An 18,915-nucleotide genomic window follows, 5' to 3' on the forward strand; every position below is an offset into this window, starting at 1 on the left:
ATTCCTGAAATTTTGTATTTGTTTAAATGCAAAGTCCTGGCAGCCTAATTCATTGTGTGTACCATCATCACATGCAGTACCAGTGTTTAGCTTCTTCATTTACTGCATTGACTGTATAAAAACGGCAGCTTTCCTCATTGTAATATCCCCAGGGGTACAATGGGGACAGCTGAATAAGCAGCCTTAACTAGAACATATTTTCATATTCTGGGTCATGGGTTTGTCCGAGCACAGACACAAGAACAAAGATCCAAAGGTAACATTTGCCCAAATTAGGAGAGTTAGCATGCTGTAAAATAACGTGTGAATTTACAGCATGCTGGTTCCTCACCAATTCTGTGAGTGGGCACACATAGTAAGCTCTTCCAATGCCTGGTGCAAAACTGCTCACTGCTTTGAAATGGAGAAAGCCATCTGACAACTCCTGCAGTGTTACCATGCACGTGGATATTCCTGCTACACTGTCAACAGGATTCACACTATTGCCTACTGTGCACCAACTTCTCTTAGAACACAGAAATGTCTGTCTGGACATTTGTTCAAGGGCAGAACAGATGCAGTTTGGCAAGACCTAGGGAACGAGGCCTTTGGAAAACGTGATACTTTCTGAAGGAGCACCTACGCTTTGAAACTGCACATTAATCTGTCTGAACCCAGAATTTCCATGTAGGCAAGTTCTCTGTGAAATTTCTAAAGCTGCACTGTGTTATCATCATGCAAGTTAAGAAGGAAAAAAGTGCACAATCTATTCCTCTAACTTACTAATCACCGATACCATAGTTGTGAAGAACTCTGTTATCGTGCTTTGGATGGTATTAAGGACTCTTGGAGCATATACACATAACTAGACTTGTAACATATAGATCTAGAGGAGTCCACTTCAAAAATAGACTTAACCTATGCAAATAATGCATACAGTGTGTCTTATATTTCAGAAACAAAAATCCGACCTGTGTTTGTTTTTAATTATTAAAAGGCACTATAAATCCAGTTTAAATGAGAAATCTTTTAAATAAAATTGATTTAAAATACTGTTTTTAGTTAGATTACCAAAACCATCTAAGACTTACAGTTTCAGTTTAAAGTTTAAAAAGTCCTGAAATACAAATTTAAAGAAAAAATCTGAATCTATTATCAGAGTAATATAAGCTCCGAGCTTTTGTTCATTATGAATACTTAAAGACTAGCTTCGACAAATTTCTGATGTTCTTCCAAATAAGTAAATATGTTAGCAGGTGCCTTAAGGATGGCAGTAATCAAGCTATAACTAATTGGATAATAAATTATTATGGCTGATTTGTACATATCTATACAGAAAAACGGCACTCAAATTACCATCTTCACAGATGCTTTGCAAGATATTCTGATTATTTAACTCCATATAACAGGAACCAGAATTTACCGGTCAAAAAATAGTGCTGTTAACAGGCTCATGAAGAACACTGAGCATAAATGAATTATCTCTCTGCCATCCTGAATAATTTTCAGGGCTACAGGCTGCTTCACTTTCCGAACAGCAGGACTGCCTGAGTGCCTTTTTCAGAGATGTACACTAGATGGCCAATGGCACCTGGAGGTCTATAAAAAGCCTGTATGTGTTAAAGAGTTTAGCTGTTGGAAGGGGAAGGGGGCCAAGGGGTCTGTTTAGAAACAAAGTTACTTATTTTTTTTTAAATGATCCACCTTCTACTCTGCTTTCCAGGTACTTGTCCAACTCTGCCTCTCTTTTCACCGCCTCTGGCGATACCTTTGGTGCATTCGGAAAACAGATCAATATCACACTCATGTTGTCTCGACTTCCCTGGTGGAAAAGAAAAAAATATTTGAGAATGTATAAACACACCAGGCTAAAGGCACATCAAAGCATTTTGCACACAAAAATTCACATATCATACAGTATGAGAATATAAATGATGTTACTATGGATTAATATTATCACTACCCTTCATTTCCCCTCTCCCCCTTACAGAATTCACAAAGTCTGCCAATTCATTCAGTACAACTTTTAAGTTACTTTGTTCTTTCCTCTTTTATGGTCTGAAGACTAGACAGAGCCAACTATAGACAGCTCATTGTCTTTTAAAGACTGACATTATTAATAAAGAGATGTGTAATTACAAAGTTATGTTCCATCTTGTTTTAAGCACTACCTAATCATTTTGGGAAAAGAGCTGAATATCAGATGGGTAAACAAAACCATTACTGCTTAAAAGTACTATGTAGGGAAGTGTTGAATTGACAGTGCTTCCACCTAAAAATCACAGCTATTAGAGATTCCCCCCTTTTCTTTGAAAACAAGAGGAGTTACAAGTGAGACAGTCAGTTAAAAGACCAGCTAAAAGGGGCCCAGACATTTACAAAAGCCTTCTTTGAAATGGAAACATTTAAAACTCCAACTAAACAGAACCCTAATACTTGAATATGTTGAAATACAAACACATCCTGCTTATGAAAAATAACTGTTTACTTTCAATAATCCTGTGCTCTGGTCTACAAACAGGCATCCATACGATTAACTTTTAACACCAATTAAATCCACTGAAGTCAGCAACGTCAGGACCAAGCAGTGTTTAAACCAGGAGTATATGGGTGTATGGGGAGGTACTGACAGTTGGCTGCTGCAAAGCTTACAGCACCCACAAGCCACTGTTCCTTCCCCAGTGTTTGTTTCCAGGATTACCAGACAAAAATTGTAAAACCAAAAATATACACTGCATCAATCTGCCAAAGCATTGGAAGGCAGTTACATTCTTCCAAAAGGGAAACAATGACCCTATTAGCCACGTGGCAAGAGCAGAGATGTTGTCTTGTTGGGTTTTTTTACATTATGACATAGCTTGCTTTTGGAAAATTAAGCATCAACCTATGATACTCAATACTTCAAATCTCTTCTGTAACTGTACCATCTTGCAATCTATTAATACAAATTAGAAGTTACTGTAGATAAAATTACAGATATTTGGTTAAATAAAACAGTCCCATCTTCTACATGAATTAGTTTCAGAACTGTATCACACAACACTGAGTTAAATACAGCAATTAAACCAGAATTAAAACTAATTTTCTAAGTCAGATCTTCATATAGTCAAGGAGAAATTTTAAACTGCAAAACGTGAAGTCAAGGTTCATTCATTCTGCATTTATCTTGGTGTAACTATGACAGCAATGTTACTACTGCATGCCCAAGAAAGGAGAGGAAGATTAGGAAGGGAAAGAATATTCTCCAGCCTGATTAAGTCTTAAGATTTAAGGTTTTGGTAAGTATGCTGTAAACCAGAAAAGGGCAGTTATTTTCCTTGGCTTGACCATAAGTTTTCATCAGTACCTGTACATGATTTTAAACTCTTAGCCAAAACCACCCAGAAAGCCATACTGTCATTCCCCCTCTACTACCATTTTTGTGGGAACCAGCAATTACTGTCAGTCATGTTAACAAAACCATTGTATAGTTATAGACTGGAAGCAAAACTTATTCTGAACTTGTTCATAAAATTCTAACAGTGAAAAGACAGTAAACTTCTTCACTCGAGTCTGGCTACCTTGTACAAGCAGGTGTCAACTATCTCATTGCAAACTTTCTCAAGGTCATCAGTGACTTCAAGTCTGGATCTTACAAAGTCACACAGCTCTTCGTTTCCCATAACATCCCAGATACCATCGCAAGCCAGTATGATGAATTGATCATCATCTTCTGATCTCTCAATTTCATAAACTTCAGGTTCAGGTGAGACTAGCTGTTCTGTAGGACCTTTCCCATGGACACATTTGTAATCAAAGTCCCCAAGTGCCCTTGAAACAGCAAGAGAGCCATTCACACGCTGAATCATTACAGAGCCACCTGCATTCTGTATACGCTCTTTCTCCAGTGGATTACTTGGTTTGTGATCCTGTGTGAAGAAGTGAACCTTCCTGTTCCTACAGAGTAAACCTCTCGAGTCTCCACAGTTGATGAAGTATGTATGTTGGGGAGAAATCATGACACCCACAGCTGTTGACCCACTTCTGTCTGCACCATGTTTCTTCTCAGAGATGACTCTCATGTGTTCATCAATTTGCAGAAAACCTGTTCTGATCCCGTTCTTTACACTTTCCACAGATGGTGGCCCATCTGGCCCTTTAAAATCCTGGTTGCTCGTGATGTGATCTAATAAATGCTCACAGCAGTACTTGGCAACCTGTGATCCAGCGTGCCCATCATATACAGCAAAAAATGACCATCCATCAAGTCCATTTGGCAAACCAATCACAGCTGTATGTGCATCCTCCATTTCAACTCGCCAGCCTTGCATACTACTCAGACCATAGCGAAGCCCATTCCCTTGCCCCTGGGCATTATGCTTCTCCATCTTTGGCTTGTCTAAAAATGCTCCCATGATGGCTTTCCTTCAGTTCTAAAAAGAAAAAAAGGATTATTAAGATACTTCTTAAACATCTCTTGTTTAAATATCATATTGGAAACTATTAAGTAACAGCATAAAATGTTAAGATGACAAAAATACAGAGGTATAAAGCTGACTTTTCTGCGTCTCAAGTCAAATTTGCATTGCTTTCATCTAATTTAAGCAAGGCCACTGCTACTAGCTGAACTGCACTTTTCATATTTTTATAAGTGTTTTCAGCTGTTTTACTCGAAAAACTTTTATTCCACTACCATTCATGGTTCTGACAAAAGCCCCTAGTGTAAGTATGTATGGAGTTACTTTGAAAGAGGACTTGTTAACTGGCACACATCTGAATAACTCTGTTCCCTGTGACTACTGAGCCAATGAAAGAGTTCAATGTTTCCAGGACAGTGGCATTCCCTACACCCCTACCTGCAGGCCACAGGTCCTGCTCATATTGTTTTTCTGATGGTGGTAGAGAAGCGAAAGCAAACTCATTAGGCTTTCTTTTGGGGGGGGGGAAGGAGGTTCAGGGGGTGGTGTGGTGTGTGTGTGTGTTTATTGGGGGCCCATTTATTTTTTTAAACAGAGAAAGTGATCTGAATGATCAAGATGATGCCAGAGTCTGCATAAAGGAAGAGGCAACACTGAGTAACTAGGAGCAGGACTCAGAAGGAACAGAGCAGCTGTCCCTTTAGGCAGCAGTGAGCCATTAGTTTGGCTCAGCCATTTGTGAAAGCTCATCCTTAGGTTTTCAGTTAAATTACGCAGCAAGCTTCTCAGATGTCTGTGCTGCAGCTTTAGTTAAAACCTTAATGTATTCATGCTTCACTGAAAGACAACTGTCCCTGACAAGTCTAAGGAAATCTGTTTGGATATAAAAGCACAAGTATTGTAAATTCATGCTTTCTTATTCAAGCCAGACCAATATAATGCACACCCTATCCTCCTCCACCTCCCATCAAGATGTGATGCAGCAAATATTCATGCTTAAGAAAATAAGAATTATATTTGCAGGCAGTGTAAACTGACTGGTTTATCTTCATGGCTTTCACACCCTAACCATCCAACCCACCCTTCTAATCCACATCAGTTTATTTGTGCATTCATTATTTAAAAAAAACCAAAACCATACAAAATAGGTCACACATTTTATGTACTTGCAAATTCTGCCCTGGGAAGCATCAAAGAGACTGCAAATCACTGTTATACAATACAAAGTAATGGAACAAGACTACAAGCTTTTCTATTTGAAGACAGTGGAGCAAAATTAACTGCAAGAAGAGTCTCTGAAACATATCTTACCTGAGGCCCCAACTACACAGCTGTGCTAGCAGAAATGTTAGTACTCTAGGGGTTTTAGAAGGTTTTAATTTTGAATACATTTGATCAGTTTTCTAGGTGATAACATCACTTTTTGATAAGATGCTTTTATTGCAATACAGCTCCAGCTGTGAGAGTATATATCCAAAGCTTTTCACACTGTCTCTTCCAGCCACTATCAACCTTTCTAAAACATCTGTATGTGTTAGAATAAACAGTCAAGAAATGTTTATATTTGATGTCACCACAACAGTGATTCAAATGTGAGGCACAGGGGCTGGATATACACTCTTTGGCTCACGTGCTTCGCTACAAAAACAAAAGCTGCACATACTTCAGCTGTATGGAAAGAGCCATCAGCAGCCACACACCCCTGCTTCCTCTCACCCCACGTTAAGTTGTGTGTTGGCTTGAGAAGAGACAGAACATCGATGCCCACGCAAACTGCAACCAGCCAACAAAATCTACCGCACACCGATCGTGTACGCTCAGCACAGGCCTGAGGTTCACATTGCTGCAGTTGCTAGGATTAAAGAAAGACTTCAAGACTTTTTCATCTTCACGTGCAACTCTAGGGGAGCCAGAGCAGTCAAAATAATTACAGAATGCTGCCACAAGTCAAACGGGGAATGACTTTGTAGAATACTACTTTTTAGTCACTTTGTGATAGCAGCAGAGTTCAAACAAACACCTAACAATTCCTTATTGTCAAAGAGATAAAATAGAATGCAGATATACAATTATTTCACCTTTATTTAAGAGCTGGAAAAGGAGAAACTGCCCTGGAAATTACCACATTTTGGTGAAGTATTTTATATTCATGTCTTTAAAACAAAACAGAAAAGCATTAAGAACAGGGTGCAGTTAGACTGACCACAAGCACTGTCAAATTTGGACAAAAAAGCACAGCTTTCCTACTGATCTCCCACATTACTGGTACACAGTATTCAGAGTTGTGCTTTGTAAGCTGTTCAGACCTTTCAGTAGCTTGGCATGTAAACCACAATTAAAAATACATACAGACAGGTCATATGCAGTTCTAGCAACTGATACAGAACTGCTAGCACACTTCAAAAATTAACAAACCCGCTCTCCATTTAAAATCTAGTTGCCTTATCCTTCCCCAGAAGGTAAACTGAAAGGTGTTGCTATTCTAAATTAAACCTTGTAGGTGAGATGTTGACACATGATTCTTCAAAGGTGCAAGCTACCCACCGTAGAGGCGAATACAACCAGACAGAAGAATAACCACAATGTGGTCACGTAACTTCTACTTAGGAAATCATTCACAGCCCGTAGCAAAAAGTAGTGACCCTCTGAAAACTGAAATAACAGACTGCAGCTGCCTTCCTTGCTACACTCTAGTTATAATCATACTTTCACCAGACAGCAGTATAAACCTGTAGGAGAGTAGGCCAGGTTTCCAAAATCCCCACTGCATCTTAAAGGAAAGCAGACTTTACTAGTGGCTAGGATGAATGTGCCAAACTTTCAGTCCTTCCAGAATTTCAATTCTTGTTCAGTAAAATTGCAGTGGAATATGACCCATCTGCAAATTCTTTATGAATGGGAGGCTACCCACTACTTCTCCCCCCACATCCTTATGTGTGGCTAAACCCTGAAGAATTTAAAGAGGCTTACTTATAAAAAAAAAAAATCTCAGTTTTATAGAAGGGACAGACAGACACACACACAAAGGCTGACATAAGAAAGTCATGTCTCCTTCCTACTCAAAATATCATTTAGGTCTGTTTTTGAGTCCCTATCTACGGAAAGATCTTTCATACATCACTGTCTACTTAAATCACTACCACATTCTTCACTCTGTTGTTAAGTGGCTTGTGCACTATACTGATTAAGTTGGAACGACACCTTTAGTTAATCATATAACTCTGTATGCAAATCAGATTAACCTATAGCAGTGCAAGCACCCAAGTTACAGCATGACTTCTTTATGTAATAATGCTGAAGAGCTAAGTCAGACCCAGAACATCATATGTGCACGATGTGCAATAAAGCAACAGATTCTGAACATGGTAACACAGCCCTCTTGTATTTCTTCAGTCATCTTCCTAAACAGGAATTCTCATCTTATGACCCTTATTCTCCAAATCATTTTACTGCCTTTCCCTCTTTGCCCTTCTTAACCCAGCCGTGCATTTCTGCAATCATGTTAGAAAACACCAGTGGAAGACAGAAGACCAGTCCTCTACTCTGGAAGCCTCAACTTTCAAGATCCTGGAACGATGCACATACATACTAAAGGAGACATTCTTCCTATCCGTATTAAGGCCAAATAAAGAGAAAATGCATGTTAATCAAAGTTCAGTGGCAAATGTACACTTGCACTGCTTCCCCCCCCCCCCTTAGATAAGGACAATTCTGAACAGTATTTAATATAATATTGCATATAATCTGTAAAAAGATTGGAGGCACAACCTTTTTCTCCAGAAATGGTACCCCTAAAACATCATCTGGCTCTGCAACTGCCACAATCATCAGTCAAGCAAACTTCAATTTTAACCTAAGAAAATTCTTGGTTCACCATCTCTGTATCAGTGATTTCTACTCTCTCTCCTAAAGAGAAGAGTTTTCTGCAAACTTCCTGGGTTTTGGCTCTGGAAAAATGGAGAGGGAGGCTTCTGAAAAAAACTAAAAGTGAAAATGGACCTCTATGTATAAAACTGAATACGCAGGGGAAGCATCTAAGAGTGCATCTAAACTATGCCTTCTAAAACACTGATTTTGTGGAGGTCAAACTGAAGGACAGCCTCTACAGTAAGTGCACGAAAAACTCAAGCTGCAGTTCGCAGACAGAGAAGGAAGAATACTGCACAGGGCTTAGGGAAAAAAAAAAATCAAGTAACAAGATCTTGGACAAAACACAAAGAGTGCCAAAATTCAAAGGACTGCGGCATTAGAAACAAAACTGAAATAATGAATGGAGCATGCCAAAGAGTCAGTAGCTAAACTCCTTGAAAATAGATGCAACCGGAGAACAGAGTGGCAAAGAAAAGGAGGGTAATTAGTATACTGGACCATGGACAGCCATGGACAACCACAGATACATCACTGGAATGCATGAAATCTCTTTGCCCCTTCATTTGTTCTTCAAATTGTGCTATCCAGACAGCACAACTGGAACGCTTTCTGATACACATGAAAATAATTCTTACTGCTTTGCTATTTGCTTATTCATTTGCTTGAAGGTTCAAATCAAGCAAAGTCTTAAATTCTTTACAAAAGACAGTTAATTTAACTCCATGCACCCTGTAAAAAGTCAATTCAAAGGAATTCAAACAAGGAGGATTTGAAGGTCTTGTCCAAGAGAACCAATCACCCTCATCTGAAACTTGTGCTTTAACAACATGTAATTTAATAATCCCTTTTAAACAGCGTTCGAGCCGTAGTCCTTCCAATAGGATAAGCTGCTTACATGAACCACCCTGAAATCATAGGCACTTGTTCAAACCAAGCCAAGAAACATCCCCATACTCCAATTTCCTGGAACAATTCTCCCAGTGACATTACGCCCTGTGTGTTGTAATGAGTACCATAAAGAAAGATTACAACCTTTACTTGAACCACAGGACACAGAGCAAGTCACCAAATTATCCTGACTGCTAATGAATAGAAAAAGGGCATTCGATCTCTTCAACCTGATCCCTGGTACTTCCCCCCCCTCGCCCTCCCTGCCTTAAGCAGGCTGGATGCAGCACGTAACTGCAGAACCATTTTCAGGAGTTAGAGCCTATTGAATGAAAAAATGACAGGACACACTGGATGCCCCAAATCAATTAATGTTAACAAACAACGTGTCAGAGATCATCCCAGGGATCGGAAGAATGACTAAAATAAAACAGAACAAGCAGATGAGGAGACATAATTACACCACAGTCATGGGCTGAATGAAGTCATGAAAAAGCTTCTTGCCAATGAAACTATTTAAAAGCTATTGGAGGCTATACGGTTTGAGCTCTGGCATTCACGGCTCAAGAACATCAATAAAGTACCAAAACCGACAGTTGATGTTTTTGAATGTGCACTTTCAGGCACAGGAATACATGACCAACTGTGAGATATGAATTTTCTATGAAAAAGAAAATGAAAATACAGAAACAGGGCTATTTTAATAAACGTGGACTAACACACACTAGCCCACCAGAAAACTTCCTTCTTGGACATGCAAGTCTAGCCTGTATTATATTGCTGTAAGACAACTGCAAATAGAAGAACATAAGAAAAAACAACCCATAGGGATAAGAAAGTTTGTAATAACGTTAATTTTTTGCTTGAGGACAAATGTATGAGCTATGGCATGTGGCAGACAAAGGGAACAGGAAAAGGTAGACAGCTGGAAACATTAAAGAAAACAACAAGAAGTATCAAAGCTCTCAGAAACAGGCCTTCAGACAAGCCAGAATGTCTATACGTGGACAAGAGGGTGAGATTAAAAAACCTCCAAGGTAAGCAAGTTAATGACACTGTGTACAAGGGAAAGTATGAATTGTTTCAACCTTTCCCCAGTTACCCTCCCTCTCCCCCTGTAATTAATATATAACAGTGATTACAATTACAACATCATACAACAGCAGAAAACACTGCATAGTTCACCTCTGATAGACACTCCTATGAGCTCTGACTTCTTGATAGCTGGTCCACAGGCACTGCCACGTCACTGAGCTAGCATGTTTTGTGAGACGTATGGTTTTGTTTTTAAGCATCTCTTCTGCTTCAAATCCTTTCTCCTTGCTAGGAGCTAACAGCAATTCTGAATGCCTCCCCACACCAGGCAGTGAAACATCTTATCCCACTTGTTCTCTTATGTCAATTTACTTTTCACATGTGTGTACAGCAGGGTAGGTTCGATTTAGAAGAGGATTGCTAAAGCCTCAAAAGTCTCCTGGAACACAGAAGGTAACTGTTTCTAAGTTAACACCCTCTCTCTGGCAACATGTTTAAGTTTTTTCTTAAAACATCTTTTTCTGCTTCCATCTACCTAACTTTCCTGCAGGCAGCTAAACCTGTTCCAAGGTTAAACTAGGAGCTGCTATTCTCACCATGAAAACACACTGGCTGAGGCTCAAACCCTCTCAAAAACACGTATGTAATCTGATTTTTTTTAAAAGCAGGCCCTGAACACTGAAAAAAACAACACCAAACATAATTAATCTCTAACAAATTGTTCCTGCAGAAATTTGAAATACAGTGATGTAGTTTCAAGATTTATGGAGTTGTTTTCATTTTGCTCTGTGGTCAGTTACTCGAGAAAATAACTTACTTCCAGAATCACCAGGACCACTGCTGGGAAAAGGAAAATCACTAAATTGACTCTGATAGAAGATACAACTTTCACCCACAAGGACCAGTCACTAATCAGGACTTAACATGACTAGTGCCCTCAGAACATAATTAATATTTCTCAGTCCAGACAGATTTCTTACTTCTTTCCAAATACTTGTACTGCAAATTAGAGGTGCAAAAGCATAAGAAAAAAACCTACTGGGCATCAATATCAAAGTACAAGCAACCCAATCACTACAAAAATACGTGTAGACAACCTAAATGGCATTAACAAGTGCTATGAAAATCAATGAGGTAGCTCTGCATAAATTCATATGCTGCTGTCTGAAGAGTATGAGAATGAAAAAGCTACGGTCCTTCTTTGAAAACATTAATAAGCAAAAAACATGCCCATGCTGGTGTTTAGTTCAGCACCTTTCTGGTTATACCTCATTTTTCCAAAGATTTCTTACTTAGAAGTGTTGGAATATAAACAAAGGACACCCATTTTAGACACAGAGATTAGACAACTGCTTTGTTAATAGCACACAAACTCCTGCAGACTCCAGCCAAAATTCAAAGCTCCACTGAAGCAAGCACTGTAAAAAAGAACTGGAAGATGTGAGGAAGCTGCAGTCTACTCACACCGAAGTCGGGAGGGAAAAAAAAAAAAGACTTCATTTTTCTGTATCAATGAGATGCAGTAAGACTGAAATTTTTTGAAAGAGCAAGGGAAGCAAATGAAAATAAGGATTCCAGCTGTACTGCTCCTGTCAGAAAGAATATACAGTGCTATGCAGCTATTCCAACAGAACCACGAACAGTGGCAGTTTCCCAGAATGAAAATATGGGAGGAAAGGAAACAGAAAAAGACAACACAGAAGAATAGAGTTACAGGTAAGTCATAAAAGTTGAATTACAATTTTTTTCCAGTGTTTGTAGTAACAGTGGCAAAGCACTCTTGGTATCTACCATCATACCAGAACACTACCCTGCTCCCAGACATCATGGGCCTAATCGACAATTCTTACTTGAGTACAACCCACTGAAAGTCCAAGAAGAGATCAGAACATACCAAATGCTTCAAGTAATAGCTAACTCCCTCCCTGACCATTCTTTAAACTTCATTTGTTTTATTCTTATTTACAGCTCCAAGCTCTAGCCTGTCCATTCACTGCCAGTATTATCAACTTGAAACTTCACAGACAATTTTTTCTTTAGTGGAAGAACCACACTGTTCCCCCAATGTTTCTGTGTAAGACCAAAAATACCTGAACAAAACCCAACCCAGGAAAAAAAAAAGCATTTGCTTTTTTATAAAGTTCAGCTAAACCTACTCAAAAAGTCAGTACTGTAGTCCTAGCCTGTACTGTCATTATCCAAGAGAGGAAAAGTGAAGTTCTCTACACCAGAATGACTTATTAGAATAACAAGGACTGTTCAGGTTGTTCAAAAGCCGCTGGAGTGAAGTCAAGCTACTGCCAATTTGGCTTTGTCAGTGTTTTAGCTGAAATGGGGAAACAATCTAGGAAAAAGATGCTACATGAAAAAAGGTCCTGATGGCATTATTCGGTAAGGCTCCAAAAACAATGGGAGGCTTCAGTAACAGTAATTTAAAAAACAAAGCAAAACAAAAACCCAACACAGAATATCAAGCACATCAATCGAACCACTCCTGAAGTAGACAAAAAAACCTCAAATCACTCACACACACTCTCATCCGTAGTGATGAACTTCAGGAAACGGCCACTGTTTACAGTTAATGTAAATTGGTATCATTGCCTGTGGCAATGCGTAGAGATTCTTATAGAATCCCACCATCCTTCTGTCATGCTGTTCAACTGGTAACCTTGCCACAAACACCTTAACTTCCCAAGTCAATACTGTCCTATTAATAAGCCAAAGAAAACCGAACACATGGAAGCATCACTCCATCTCTTCTTTAGTTTTTAGTCTGTCTCCAGTTGCTTTCAAAGGTCACTGTTTTCCAAAAATAATTTTAAGCTTTCAAACTTCATCTCTTCCTGACTTCCAACAGTAACCATCAGCCACCTTGCTCTGATATGACCTATGAGTAATTTATTTATCAATATAGAAGAATAAGATCTAAGTGAAAATAAAATTTATACAGATAGAGCTTGGGAGTAAAATAAACCCAAACTATTTAGAGAAAATGTAACCAGTATGCAGTGTCCAATGTTTGCAATGAAGGTCTCAAAATCTCCTGTTTGCCAAGTACTCAATACTATGAAATAATTCAAAGCAAGCTATGCAAGCAATTTCCCAGACCATTCTATGTTAAAATATTTGTGGGTTTCTACTCTCAGCAACATTAACACAGTACTCTGGTAAGGATATAGGAAAAGCAGCATACAGGAGACTTAAAACTTGATGACTACACATGGCAATAAAATGTAAATGAAATAGGAAATGTTCTGAAGTATACAGCTTGTAAGGAAATGACATCAAAACTATGCCAGAAGCACATTAAGACCTGGAAGTCAAAACCTCAAAGCTTAGGAAAAGCCAGAGTTTGTTCATTTGTACACACACAGAGCTTTTATTTACAAGCTATTTTGCCCTCACATCCCCAGCATTCCTATCTCATTAAAAGAACAAGGACAGAGAATGACTGCAGCAATAAAGCAGATTTTCTCCCAACACTACATAAAAAGAGAAAAAAAGAAACCAAGGGGGAAAATCCTATTGTTTTAGCCTTCTATGCTGACAATAACTTTCAGGACAGAAGGCTTTTTCCTCCAAGGATCACACTGACTACCAAGTTTCCTTCTATCCCTATCAGTACAGAGTGGACAGATTTGCCTACGATGAACAAACAAGGCAGTGAGGCACTCTCCTGCATCCAAACTTGACTTCATGGCAGCTCTAAATACTTTGGTCACCAAATGAGGCCATTTCAAATTCACCTGTTCTTCAAAATATAAACAGTGCTAATGCCAGCATGTCCTAAGCTTACAGGGCCTCACTCTGCAGCCTCTGAATGGTTCTTAAAAACTTAGAGAGGGGTCTGTCCAAATACTGACTGGAATTGACTGTGGGAATTATAAAATTCTTTATGGACAGAAATGGATTCTTTTCTCATGTACTGTCCCTACAACATAATATGATAATATGATTTACCTGCCCATATTTGTCCACATTTAGCACCCTTTTCCAAAGACTGGGTTTTACTTAACTTCATGGACAGCTGGAGAATTCCTTAAATTAATTTCCAAACACAAAGAGCCTAGGCACTGCTTACACAGTACTTGTGGCTACTGCATTTTAGGGTATTTCTTAAGGAAAAAAATACACAGAATTTTATGCACAAATAGCTATGATACATGGTCAAGAACAATACAGATGACAATTCAGGTTCCAGATCAGAAGTACAGTTGGCAGTTAAAATGAACTGTATGCAGAAAAGCCTTCAAGTTGCAGCCAAGCCCCAAACATGAAAGCACATTTCATCCTCTAGGTCACAATCCAGCAAGGTATTTAAGCATGAGAGCAACATTGTACATCTGAGTAGTCCCACATAATTCAGTTGCACGTGGCGTATCAGGGTAAGCACATTTAAGTGCTTTGCTTTATTTAAACTGCAGCTATCAGAATACAAGTCAGGTTACACTTGAGTTTCTTGGGTTTGTAAACTATTATCTTAGAAGACTTTAGAGGCCTTTTTAGCTATTAAAGTATTCTGACCTGAACTGAGAGCTAAGGTGTTAGCAATAAAGTGGCTGATGTACTTTCTCCTCCATGTGTAAACTGCTAGTATTTCTCTGCATTTCAATACTGAAACCTGATTAGCCAGTTTGGGTTTTCCCCTTGTATCACTCTTCGATGCTCTTTTGCTAGCATACTGCTCTGAAGTTAAACTCAATTTCATTAGAACTCTCTAAAGATGAAGTAAATTCATTCTGTTGTTTTGGTCATACAAACACCTTTTCAGAAGAGCTGTTTAAAAAAAATCTAAGCAGCTGTTTCAAGTATTTTTAGTCTATTTTGCAGGTTTCAGTAGCAAGCTGAAATACCTATTCCTTAATTTTTACCAACAAGTGAAAACAAAAAATTTAAATGAGCACCCAGTAAAACAAAAGCTTGTTCAGTTTAACCACAAACAGAAATAACAGTAATAATAATACAGAGGTTAGAGAGACATCTGTAACTTAGTACGTGGTTTAACACAGAACAGAGTTTAGCAGACAGAAATACGTTAAAGCAGATCTTACTTACAGCACTGGTTTAACACCAGTAACACTCAGCCGGATGCTACCTCTGTCCAGGAACAAAAGTCAGTCTACTCACTCCCACGGTATCACACTTGCTTTCGTCTCCTGCCCTGATTACAATTTCCTTGGTCTACACATTCTTCTGAGCCTTACGATTTAATTGTTTTACTCTAGCACTATTAAATCTTAATAAGGCCTAAATTATTTCTGTCTTATCCTAACATTTTTAACTGAAATTTGAATCATGTGACAAACTACAGAGATCAGTAAGAACTCAGCAACAAAAGCCATATCCAAAAAGAGCTTAATTCTCAAAAGCACAAGTGAGACTACAGATTGCATCATTTAAAAAAGTTACAGATGATACAACTAATACTTAAAAAAAAACATGTAAGACTGAGGCATAATTTATAGGGAAAAAGAAACAAAAATTACCAAGGGCCACACGAAATTGTAACAATAAATGTTGTGTGCTAAAGAGTAGCTATGCTAAACACTATTACTATGCAAGTCTTCAAAACAAGTAGCAGGTTTGCAGAGGCAAAATGAACACAATTACTTTACAGTACTTCCCATTCCAAAACTTGCTTATTCAATAGCAAAAGCTGCCTATTATTCCATCTCTTAATTCCAATGCAATCCTGCTTAGCCAATTATGTAAAAAAATACTTCTACATCAGAAGTGAACTCATAAAAACTGAGTCAATAGTAATGTCAGTATTTTAGCAAGAAATACATTATTGTTGAATGACTTATATTTAGGTCATCTTGAGAAAGCAGCTGCTTTGTATTCCCTAGTTCCACTAAAAAGGAAAAGTGCAATAAGATCCCTTATTGACAGCTGCATTCAAAAACATACCAGTTACATAAGTTTGCAAATTATACTGTGCCAGAGTTAAGTATCTAAGCATTTTAACGACAGTTCTTAAAATGCTATCTCAGCAAGAATGACTCAACTTTACTGCATAAGCTGCACTCCAGATAAGAAGCAACTAGCTTGATTTTATAGAAAAAACTTTTTTTGTATTCTGTTTTAATTCAAATTGCACTAAGTGAGCTCTGCTTGTTTAGACCTGCAAACTTCACCAGTCATTTGGCAATTCCATCTCTCCTCCTTGGTTTCAACAAGAGTATCTCAAGCTTACCTATAGACAGTTAATACTTGGAAATCACGTACAGTTTTCTACTGTACCTCAAGGGGAGAGGCTGACCAGACAACCCTCAACCAAAGGACTAAACCTAAAAACCAGAGCTAGGCCTTGTCTGTATGCTAGAAAAACATGGCTGTGCCACAAGAGCGTGAGAGTACAGACCAGTTCTCTCCAATACAAGCTGCCTTTACCAGAGGATTTTAGCAGATATGTACATCTGTGAAGAAAACATTAATAACTGTCACAAGGCATCAGCAAGTCTTTTACTCTTAGGCCAGTCTCATATACAATAGGTAGACCCAGAAAGGACTGGAAAGGAAAGGTTTAGGAGCAGTTGTCTCCCCCAGGGAGAAACGTTTGTACACATATAAAAACTGTTTTCCTTTAACACCTTTCATTGCTACATTGATTGGATATATAAAACGTGTAACTTCCCTGACCCACGTTTCTCCCCCCGCCCCCAATCGCGTCCCTTATGTTATTCATAGAAAACCTATGAATAGTAACAGAAGGGAAGCTATCAGAGAAGATATGTGGGTAGAACTTGCACAATTTCTGGTCATTTGGCAATTCACACAAGGTCCTGAGTAACAGCAGCTGTCTTGCTTCAATTTCACTAGTCCTTCACAAATCCTGCCTCAGTCACCTAGCCTCCAAAGAGGTACATGTACAGGCTCAGGAACGTGCTACACAGGTTCATATCTGGAAAGTAGTTTCCTAGAACCACAAAAGTCAGAACTTCTACTTTATAAAGTGATTCTACTTGCTCTGATGTTAAACATCACAGCCCAAAGAAATATTACCTACCTCAAAAGACCTACAGCTCTCAGGACCTAAACCTGCCTTCTGCTTAAAAAACACACCAAAAAAAATTCCTTTGTGTGACACACAGGACCTTAAACCTTAAGGTTCCCACAGAGGCCATCTGAATGATCAGCACTTTCTCATTTGACACGAGGTAGAGCATTCAGCTCAAAAAAAAAAACAAATTAGTTCCTCCCAAGTACTACTGTAAAGGTTAGTTTTGCAACAATGTTTTGCCATACACATGGCAACATGAAAATATTTTACTTGCACTAAATAAACACAAATACATCTCGAACAGATGTCTACAGAATCAATTCTCCTGAAACTGTTAACCTGCAGCCAGTCCTAAACCTGTATCATATCTGCTACAATGCAAACTAGCATAATAAAAAGGTTAGACGTAAGCTCAGAACCTCTGGCATTTAACATGCAAGCCCAATCATCCAGTATATTACTGGGCAACTTTTTAATCAAGGAGAGGGTTTTCTTCTATCTACTTTTAACATGCAAGCTATGACAGATCAGAGATCATCAGCGTAACCTTTGCTCACGACATTGTTTTCAAAGGCAGCGAGATCTCCCTCAAACTTTAAAACGTCTGAAAGGCGTTGGCAAGGGAAAGCCACCCGCTGCATAATAATGTCACTATCTGGGGAGTACTTGATGCTCCGACCCTCGCTAGGGTGGGGTGCTTTATAAATAGATGCGTTTTGGATTTTTTTTTTTTTCCTTCCAGTGCCGTGCCCCAAGCGTTTGGGTGGCGATGGGAGAGGAGGTTGTTTAGAGGAGGCTGTTTATAGCCATTATTAAATGAACTCTGAATCGACCGACGGGGGGGGGGAGGGGAGGGGAGGGGGAGGCAGGAGAAGGGGGAGAAGGAAAGCTACTGCTACCTGAGCCAGGCCTAAACCCCTCCGCTCAGCCTCCTCCCTTTCTTTGCCCATGCCCAGCCCCAGGGGGCTGCCGTGCCACCCCCCACCCTCTCGCAAAGGCGCCTGCAATGCAGGGGCTGCGCAGCGGAGCCCCGCGGGCAGGCTACCTTCAGCCCCGGGTTGGGGAAGGGGGGGGGGGGGGGCTCCTGGCAGCAGCATCCCAAGCTCGCTCGCACCCGCGCCGCCCCCCCCTCACCTTCCCATTCCCCCCCGCCTCCCCTCGCCGCCAAGCACTGGTACCAGCTGCTGCCGCCGAGGATGGCGCCTCGCTCCTCACCCAGGCTACAGGAGGGACTACCCCCCGCACCCCGCTCTCCCCTCTCCCGCGCAGCCGAGAGGGAGAGCAGCCCCCGCGCAGGCCACCCCCGCTTGTTTACAAGCCCCGGGGCCCAGGCGGCGGACGCGGCCCTCCAGCGCCCCAGCGTAGCTCGGCCCCGCCGCCACCCCCTCAGCCCGGCCCGCCGGAGGCCCCGCACTGCGCAGCGCCACTTACCCCCCCGGCCGCGGCGGACGGCGCCGGCTGTGGCGGACAGGGCCGCGCTCCGCGTTCCCGAAGGTGCGTGGGGGCAGGGAGGCCGGGGGCAGGCGGGGACGTCCGCGGTGGGGCCGGCGGCGGGCGGGCCGGCCAGGGGAGAAGGGGAAGGAGGGGAGAAGGAGGTGGAGGAGGAGGAGGAGGAGGAGGGCGACCGGCTGGCGGCCTCGCCTCAGTTCATTCACAGGCGGCGGCTGTCGAGGGCGGCTCTCTGCCCAGGGGGAGCCCAGCGCTCATCTCGGCTCCGCGCCTCTTCCCCCCCCCCCCTCCTCG

At 40.5% G+C, this 18,915-nt stretch overlaps 1 protein-coding gene across 1 annotated transcript in view; it reads right to left on the bottom strand.

The window, feature by feature from the left end:
* Positions 1-18,885, bottom strand: part of PPM1A (protein phosphatase, Mg2+/Mn2+ dependent 1A) — a 30,122-nt gene extending 11,237 nt beyond the window's left edge. Inside the window, exons 1-3 of the mRNA XM_084270411.1 lie at positions 18,604-18,885; positions 3,540-4,391; positions 1,684-1,801 (exon numbers count right to left, since the gene is read on the bottom strand). Of these exons, the coding sequence (XP_084126537.1) occupies positions 1,684-1,801; positions 3,540-4,373 (952 nt within the window). The 5' untranslated portion in view covers positions 4,374-4,391; positions 18,604-18,885. The remainder of the gene's footprint in view (positions 1-1,683; positions 1,802-3,539; positions 4,392-18,603) is intronic.
* Between the last annotated feature and the right edge of the window lie 30 nt (positions 18,886-18,915).

This window comes from Gallinula chloropus (genome assembly GCF_964237585.1).
Source record: "Gallinula chloropus genome assembly, chromosome: 14".
Classification (NCBI taxonomy): domain Eukaryota; kingdom Metazoa; phylum Chordata; class Aves; order Gruiformes; family Rallidae; genus Gallinula; species Gallinula chloropus.